General features: G+C 39.0%; 1 protein-coding gene across 2 annotated transcripts in view; it reads right to left on the reverse strand.

Annotated features, from left to right (window-relative positions):
* Positions 1-9,622, reverse strand: part of IARS2 (isoleucyl-tRNA synthetase 2, mitochondrial) — a 71,622-nt gene that overhangs the window by 37,740 nt on the left and 24,260 nt on the right. For both annotated transcript variants that reach the window (XM_025202571.1, XM_025202572.1), the window contains exons 5-12: positions 9,556-9,605; positions 9,348-9,457; positions 9,167-9,257; positions 8,629-8,744; positions 5,640-5,809; positions 3,995-4,085; positions 3,621-3,772; positions 2,012-2,172 (exon numbers count right to left, since the gene is read on the reverse strand). In XM_025202571.1, coding sequence (XP_025058356.1) covers positions 2,012-2,172; positions 3,621-3,772; positions 3,995-4,085; positions 5,640-5,809; positions 8,629-8,744; positions 9,167-9,257; positions 9,348-9,457; positions 9,556-9,605 — 941 coding nt within the window. The remainder of the gene's footprint in view (positions 1-2,011; positions 2,173-3,620; positions 3,773-3,994; positions 4,086-5,639; positions 5,810-8,628; positions 8,745-9,166; positions 9,258-9,347; positions 9,458-9,555; positions 9,606-9,622) is intronic.

Consider the following 9,622-nt stretch of genomic DNA (forward strand, 5'->3'; position numbering starts at 1 on the left):
CCCTACAAGTTCTGAGGAAATACTGATTATGGCATATTTTCATAACTTGCAACTCAAATTAGGAATTGGTTAACATTTAAAAACAAAACAAAAAAATCCTACATAAAATTAGCCTTTTTAAATGTAATTCTATAATACTAAAAGCAGAACACTCTTTAACAGGTTACTTCCCGGATAAACTATGGGGGCTCACATACACAAAGGATACTTCTTCATATAAATTTGAAGCATTTAATTAATGCTTTTTAAAATGGATGAATTACTTTACCATGTAAGAGATGGTATTTAACACTATAAATAGGACGTTTCTGTATTAGTGTTAAAGAAAAAACTTGAACCTTACTCGAACTCTGTTAGCAAATACAGAGTAGTAAAAAATGAGCAGAATTTACAGTCCATCAGGATGAAATGCAGTATTAGGTTGCATACTTGTTGCGTCTTAACTTCCATACCAGATTTGATCAGTCTGGAACTCACCTTTGATTCTGGAAATCAACCTGGATTCTTGCAAAACGTACTTATTACAGTAATTAAAAAAGACTATATGCAATCCAAGTTCTGATTATCTTTACCTATATACCCTTATTAGCTTTAAATGAATTTGCACAAAGATCATTGAGGTCAACAACTCCAAAAATGGAATTATGCTGTTGTATTTGAGGGTTAAAACCAACTCCAAATCAAATAAGGAAAGCGATGAACCAATGAATATGGAACCCATGCAATGCCATTTTACATGGCAATCTTTTAGATTGCTACAGGCTGCAAAGGAGAGAGAAATATAGTGGGGAAAAACCCTGGCCATACCTAATTCACTCTCCCTTTAAGTATCTACTCCCTGCCACTGTGTGACACAGGATACTGGGAAAGATGGACCTATGGTCTGACCCACTAAATGTTAGTTCTTATGCTCTTATGGCTGTTTAAAATACCTGCTCCAAAAATTAAAACCAGTGCTTTCATGAGGCAAAAGTGTGCTTAACAACTTTCAGTTTGAGCTTTAAGTAAGAGAGAGAATCTTAATACAAAACAATGGAAAATAATTTTGTTTCATTGCTTCTTAGATAGCATTGTACTTAACTGAGACTTATTGTAAAACTTAGCACAAAGTTTTATTTGGAGTGGTATAGTTCTGAACAACTGAAATCTTTTTCAATGAACTAGTTCTCTTAACATTACAGAATAGGAAAGATGTTAGAAACAAAAAGGTGAACACCTGAAAAATTTAAATGGGTATTAAGTGACCTAACTGTATGACAACCCACACTTCAAAACAGAGGAACATAAGAAATGCCATACTGGAAATGTTGCCCAGTGTCTTGTACCTCACAGGGGTATAGAGAGTGGATGCTAGGGTAAAGACAATTTACGTAAGGCGAACTGACCCATCTAATGCCCCTCTTCCCTTATAGCTTCTAGTATTCAGAAGAATAGGAAGTCCTAATATGGAGGTGGCTGCCTTGCAATCATGTTTAATATCCACTAAACAGGAAATAGAAGTTATCTTTCCAAACTAACTTTGAATTAGAACTTTGCTTCTTGTTCCACTCTAAATTTGACCAAGCCCCTTTTGCTTTTTCATCACTACACTAGCAACTCCTTAGTCTCAGAAATCATTGTGACAAATATTTGAAACATTCAGATCACAGTGCCAAGACTAGTCACAATGTATTCAGGCTCCAGCACTCATTCGATTTCATGTAAATATTAAAAAAGCCCACAAAAAACAAAGCTCTATTAACCTTATTAAAAAATTACAAATGTGATCAAGCATCTTCAGTTGACTGCTGCACACGGGGCATGAGGCAGAACCAGACTACCTACCTACAAACCACAAATCAGTAATGAGCCACTGGTACCTCTTTTTTCACCCAATATAAACAACTATATTAAAATACATTCAGCTGTGAACTAAAACAGATTTATTCACATTTAGATAGTTTGAGGCTTCAATGCTTTCTACATCAAGGAGCAACAGAGAGTGCCATCTATTTAGTTATATAAAAATTACCTATTTATGAGGGATTCTCCTGTTGTCTTATGATAGAACACTGGAATTGGAACACCCCAACACCTTTGTCTTGATATACACCAAAATGTCCGTCTGTCCAGCATTTCTAGCATTCTCTTCTCTGCTGATGCAGGAACAAATTTCACTTTTTTTAACACTTCCTATGAAACAACCACAAATAGATTTATTTAGTCTTGGACAGAAATCAACAACTAAGTAAAAGGATGCTGTTCCCCTCCCAATCCATGAAGAATTACAGGCACGATTCTTTACATGTTGAAATTAACATGCTACAGACTAGTTACCACATGTAAATTTATCTGATGGATGTTACCACCACTCATATTTCTTATGTAAGTTCTTAGGACTTGTCTACACTATGGAGCTGATACAGCTATAGTTACACTGGCATAGTTATTGTAACAGCAGAGCCCCCTTGTGGATTTGTGGCATGTAATGGCAGAAGAGATATTCCTGCTGAAATAGTTGCACCAGATCCCTGAATGACATCCTTTAAGATTACAGAAGCCTTCGCTGGTTGGTATAGCCATCTGCACCCTAGGGGTTCTGCCATCATAGCTATGTTAATTAGGTAGTGTGATCTTTTCATACTACCGACTTACTTAAGTCAATTAGCAAAATGTTGTACTGTGGACCAAACCTTTCAGTAATGTAGTTATAAAAGTTGTCATCACAGTATCTTAAAAATACTGTGCTGCTTATTGAAGGAAGGAAAACAGAATATTTTAAGAACATTTTTGTGAAGGAAGGAAGACACTGGTCCTTTCGGCCACCTTTCTATAGCTCACATTACTGCAGTATCTGGGCATCTCACAATCATTAACTCAGAGCTTTTGTCAGGCAGGGAACACTTCTCCTTATTTTACAGATATGCCCCATAAGCACTGAGGGCCAGATCTAAAAAGTATTTAGGCACCTTAACTCCCATTAATTTCAGCAAAAGTTGATAAGAGCCTAAGTATCTTTCCAGATCTAGCTCAGAGAAACAGATGACCAGATGCTATGCCACTTATTGTCTAAATGGCACTTAAGTGTCTAACTGTGATCCTAGTCCACCTGCTTGAGTCCCTGAAAAACTTAACACAAAAGCTGGATGTGTCCTCCTCCTCTTCCCTTGCTGCTTTGTCTTAGGACTAAGATCAATGGAAGTAGATGTATTAATGAGTTTTTAAGGCCTTGAACAGGGTGGTATAGAATTGTGCTTAGATACTAATATGCTTAAGTACCACTTAGATGCCTAAAAGGTGGAATAAGATCTGGCTCTAAGTGATTGCTCAACCATCATACAAAGTCTACAGTAGACTGAGAAAATGAACCTCCCAACTCCCATTAATTGCCCTAACTATTGACTTATAACCTGTACCCTTAGAAGGAAAGGTGTAAGGATAATGACACAGCCCATTACAGGTATCAGATGGACAAAAATTCTATTACAAGGATTTCCATCAACAGTTCAGTTTTCGTAGACACAATGGGAGGGGGGTGAAGTTCTGGAGAAGCGCAGAGAAAGACCATGTTAGTCAAAAACCCCATGCACCATTAACATCCCTAAACTCTCCACAAAAAGCAAACTGATGAAGCTTTATACCTGGGTGGTAGCCTTGATATTTGCTGTATTTACAAACCACTGTTTGCTGGCACGAATAATCACAGGTTTCTTAGTCCTCCAGTCATATGGATAGCTATGTACATATCTCTCCTCTTTTAATAAACTCTTTGCTGCTTGAAGCATCTGAATAACTAGGAAGAAAAATAATTGGAGTCTGATGTTAACAAAAGAAGACAGTGCTGCTGCTGCTGCTAATTTAATTTCTTCCCTTTTCCTAGTCCTCATTTCCCATCCTCCTAGCAATGAAGTGCCAATATCTTGTTCACTTTCAGCAGTTTGGTTCACATGAACCTTCAAAATATTTGAGAGACTATGCTTTAAAAAAAATAATTGGATGAACACAAAATACTAACCAGCTTCATTTCCTTCTTCAAGTACAGCCTTGTTCTGAAGTTCAGAACCTGCAGCTTCCGTAAAAAAGCCACCTTCATCAACAAGACAATCCTAGGAACAAAAACATTTTAGCTTATGTTAATAAAATATTGACCACTATATTTAAGAATGTGAAATGGTGAACTGGAGAGGCCTATAATAGACCTCTGTCTTGGCTCAGAAAAGATGGTGGCTCTTTATATTCATGTGCTATAACACTAAATTTGACATTCCTGACTTTTGCCAACTTGCAAGCAAACTTGAAAATTCAAGAGATTTAACTACATTGAGCTTGTAAGGATAGAGCTTCGCTATTATTACACGCAGGCAAAGCTTAAATACTTACCTTTCAAGAATTAAAATCGAGAGGAATTATAGAACAACAGGAATAAGTCTATCCTTACAGGAAAAAGATGATCAAGTATAAGCAGGATAACATTAGCAGTCAGCTTTAAAATATAAAATGTCCATTACAAATATTGCAAACTGATTACATGTCCTAGGATCACCTCATCCATCACCAAAACACAACTACATCTGATGAGAAAGGGGTCACTTTGTATAGAGGATGAAAATAATTCGCATTTGAAAGCTATCGGTGGACATGAGGGAAGTGATACCTTCTTACACTGGAAATTTAATAACAACATTGCAAAAAAGAGAAGATCTTTAGCAGCAACACACTGCAAGAATCTAAGCTTTAGGTTTCATTCAAAAACCTTCACTATGGCACAACTCTAATTTGGCACTGATTAAGAAGAAAAACACTCACCACTTCTATCATCAATTCTACTACCTATCACAATATTATAAGCATTAGGCTCCAGTGGTTAAAGACTGGACTGAGAGAGAGAGAGGATACCTAGATTCTACTCTCAGATTTGCTTGATGTACGAGTCTTTGTCTAAGTTTCCCTTTTTGCAACAAAGCAAACAGAAGGAAGTCACTACAACAGTCTACTGGGCATCGCTCTCTCAAGGACTAATTCAGGAGGTGATCAATGACAGCTATGTACTAATCTGACAAGCAAGGAAAAGGCGGCAAATTATTGTTACAATACAGAGCTGTAGTTAGAAAAAAAAAAAAATCAGATTAGTAGCCACAGAACTAAGTAACACCTGTAAAAAGCAGTAAATTTATTTCTCCTACCCAAGCTGTTCCTGAAGGAGTAAAGCCCCATTGAAAGAAATACTATAGTTACAAATTACCTATTTTGCTCATGGTTTAATGGAGACAACCCCCCCCACCCAAAAAAACGCTCAACAAGCCATTGTGTCTATGTTTAGAGTTCATTTGATTCAACCTCTTCCCCCCCCACACCAAAGAGTACCTCATTCCATTCCTACACTGCCAAGTTTATACCACTAGATATAAGAGAGAACAATTTTCCTCCCTTACTTCATAATGTAGGACTTCATTCTTCAAATACGAAGCCTATTTATAGTAGATCCAAGTTACCCGTGAGTTAGCTGTATAATAAAGGTAGCACAGGCATTTTAAAATTTCATATACAAGTTGTAAAGTCTATGACATTTAACATTCTAGGTGTGACAAAACAGACAGGTTAAAACAAGATACAAAAAACAAACTAAACAAAACAAAACAAAAACAAAACAAAAGAAGTACCATGGGCAGTTGGTGGTGGGAAGCTACACTGTAATCTTCCATACCATGAGCTGGGGCTGTGTGAACTAATCCTGTTCCTTTTGCCATTGTCACATGATCTGCAGGTAATAGTGGAGAGTCTCTCCCAGGAATTGTTGGATGAGCACAAGAACCACCCTCCAAATCTATACCTGAAGAAAAAAGAGGCGATACTGTTAGATAAGCAATTTAGGAGCACAGCTTTTATAGAACAAAAGAATCCTGATTCATTGATAAAAAAAATTACAGGAATCTCCTGTTCCCCTGTCAAGGACCTAAAGGTTCTTCCCAAACCCTGCTGTTTTATAGCTATCATCCTTTCAGCAGAATACTTAAAAGCTACTCCACAAGCAGTGACCCACAGAAAGCACTCTGCACCTCCAGGAGATGACTGCATTCCCATTTCTCGCAAACCAAGGAACCAACATAAAAGGAACCAATTTTTAACTCTAGAAATTAAAGCATAGTTTCCATAGGACCACAGGACTGCGAGCAGGTCACATTAACTTCCCAAAGACAGAAATAAAAGGAAAAGCGTATAGTACACGCACTACACAATCAACACTAAAGTATAAAGACATTAAAGAGCCAACATCTTCCCCATACCCAGAAAATGAAATAAACTAAATGATCAAATTTAAACAATAATGCTACTCACCCCGAAGTACAAGCCCTTACTGAATCCCTCCCCCCATAGAAGCCTGGAACAGAAAATTCATAACTATGTCAGACAGCAAGAAGCTCAACAAATTCAGGCTACGGGAAAGAAAAAAAAACAAGTTCCCAAACTGAGGTTCCTGCCAAGAGATTCTAATCATCTTGGCTTGAGTCAATTGTTACAGGTCACATACAAACCAGTGACTCTGGAAATGGAGTAAGCTACCTACCTTACATTTACTGCAGCCTAAGTGCACTGCACTAAGAATTAGCATGTAGCCAAGTTGTAAGCTTACAGCATACATGTCAGTTACCCTGAACTACCTTCCTCATGTAGACAAACAGTTTGCAATCTGAGCCAGAAATCACCTAGGATCATCAGCACTGATCATGAATGCATGTTAACATAACTGTCACTCCCAAAACCTCTGATGTCACTGCACTAAGTATGTCAACACCTCACACGGGAATTCTGCAGTGAGGTAGGCAGTCTAGTATACCAATGGGAATCCTACTTTAATTTCACCTGGGACTCAAGATTGACAAACTGCACTTGATCTAATTTTGGGTTCAGAAGCTACCCAAATTTCAGGATAAAAAAAACCAAAACAAAACAAAACAGCACAATCAAGCTGAGTTATTTTCCTAGCTCCCCTTCTCATCTGTATTGTACAATATATTCTGAGTATATTCCACGTGCTTATTCACATTTTATAAATGTGGCAACTAGCTTCTATAAGCATTCTGAAATCTGTCCGAGAATTCTAGCTGTTCTTACCACCCTTAACCAGTCACTAGGATGAATCCCAATTACCTGGTCTTCATGTTATTTAAGTTTACCTCATCTTTGTATTATTTAAGCTAATATTATATGAGCATAGGTCCAAAGTTTAAAGCAAAGCAAACAAAATGCTTTTAGAATCATAGAAAGTTAGGGTTGGAAGGGACCTCAGGAAGTCATCTAGGCCAACCCCCTGCTCAAAGCAGGACCATCCCTAACAAAGCTTTGTCTAGCCAGGTTTTGAAAACCCCCATGGATGAAGCTTCCATCACCTTTTTGGGTAACCTGTTCTAATGCTTTACCACCCTCCTAGTGAGAAAGTTCTTCCTAATCTCTAACCTAAACTTCCCTTGCTGCAACTTGAGACCATTGCTTCCTTGTTCTGTCATCTGCCACCACTGAGAACAGTCTAGCTCCATCCTCTTTTGAACGCCCCTTCAGGTAGTTGAAGACTGCTATTAAGTTTCCTCTTCTCTAGACTAAGTAAGCCCATTCCCCCGAGTCTTTCCTCATAAGTTGTCCCCCAGCCCCCCCCACCATTTTTGTCACCCTCTGCTAGACTCTCTACAATTTGTCCGCACTTTTTTGCAGTGGGGGGGCCCAGAACTGAACACAGTACTCCAGATTTGGCCTCACCAATGCTGAATAGAGGGGAATAATCACTTCCCTTGACCTACTGGCAACATTTTAAATCAACATTTTAATAAGTAGTAGAGGTACACTGATACATCGGTCTGACATTGGATCAGCACTGATATAAAGAAAATTGATGGCATCAGAAATCAGCCTAATGTGGCCGATAAATGCCTGTACATGCATGCAGCTGCAGCACAGCATGCAGGCAGTGAGGAGCACAGTCTGGCAGCTTGGAGAACTGCGTGCAGCTGGTAAGTCTGTTGTGGTGGGCAGGGGGAGGCAGATCAACATCCCTGTGGTGAGGGAAGGAGTGGGGCTGGGGTAGGTGCTGCCCAGCCAGGGCGGGGTGGAGCCCAGGATAGAGCTGCAGCTTGTCCGGGCAGTGCAGGGGCAGGGGCGCGGCAGCATGTGCTCTTAGATCTGTGTGGGGGAGGAGAGGGGAGGGACAGGGTAGGCTGCAGCTGTGGGCTGAGGACAGGGCTGCACCGGGCTCTTCCCAGCATGTGGGGGACTGGGAAGGAAAGGGGTTGGGGCTGCACTCAGGGCAGGCGGTGGTGGTGCTGGGAAGGGGGTTATGGGGGGGGATGCCTCCTACCCTGTGACCCCTGGATGAGCTGTAGCTCTGCCCCATGCTCTGCCCCAGCCCCTCCCTCACCATGGGGGGTGTTGGTCTGCACCCCCACCCCATGTCCCTTCCCTTTCCCCTCCCCTCCCACCACAGACTTACAGCTGCATGCAGCTGTATCAGAAATCGGATCGGTATTGGCCAGTATACCTCCTTAAAAAAAAAATAGGCTATCGGTATCGGCTCCCAAAATCTCTATTGGTGCACCCCAATAAATAGTCTACAACATGTTCTGTAACACACTAATATTCAGACTATCCCTAAGCTCTTGCCTTTGAATGTTGAAATAACTTCAACCTGCATGTCCAAGATGGCAGCCAGAGATTCAACTCTATCTGCAACCAGGATATAACATTCACCGGTATTTGTACATTTCACAACAGAATACCTAAGACACAAAGGCATTAAATGTGTTAATACTCCATCAGGGGAAAAAAAGGTCAGCATCATAATGTTAATTTTTTTTTTTTTAAACGTTTTCCACTTTTATGTTCTTTCAATGTTATCCTTAACACAATTCCTACAATTGTTTTACTTTTAAATCTCCAAATGAATACGAGAATTAATTTAAGATCAAGCTCTAAGCTAACGAAATATTGCTAAAACGGTAACTTTATTTTTAACTCTTTTGCAATACAAAACCCCCCTGCAATCAATTATTAAAAATTAAAAATATGATTAATACATCTGAAATGTTGATTACTTCAGCCATGCTATGAAGAATGTTTAATTGCAATGCTGCAGATGGAAACTAATAAAAATAGAATCAAATTCATAAGAACAACAGATTTAAAAATATTTAATACATACTCTGAATTTGGTATATAACAAACAGCTTGATTGGCTGGAACTGTCCAGGGCTGAGTGGTCCAGACAAGCAAACTAACCTTGGATAATCCATCTATAAAATACAAATAAAGAGTACATTACTTTATTATAAAAGCCAAAGCTATTACAGTCTTATGAATGAAAAAAAAATACAAAATCATACCCATCACAGAGGCTAGTTTAGGAGGAGATTTCAACAATGGAAATTTGATATATACAGAACGACTGATGTGCTGCTCATTGTACTCAAGTTCACCTTCAGCCAAGGCTGTACTAGGTAAAGATCAAACATAGGTTAAAAAGCAACCATATGAAATGTATCAGTCTCTTTACTTATAACAAACAAAATCAAATGGTATGCCGATTCTTACTTTGCTGAAGGAGACCAAAACACAGGTTTGTAGTCTTGATAAATATAATCCTAAGGGGAAGGAGGGA

Source organism: Alligator sinensis, unplaced genomic scaffold (assembly GCF_000455745.1).
Source record: "Alligator sinensis unplaced genomic scaffold, ASM45574v1 scaffold178_1, whole genome shotgun sequence".
Lineage (NCBI taxonomy): Eukaryota > Metazoa > Chordata > Crocodylia > Alligatoridae > Alligator > Alligator sinensis.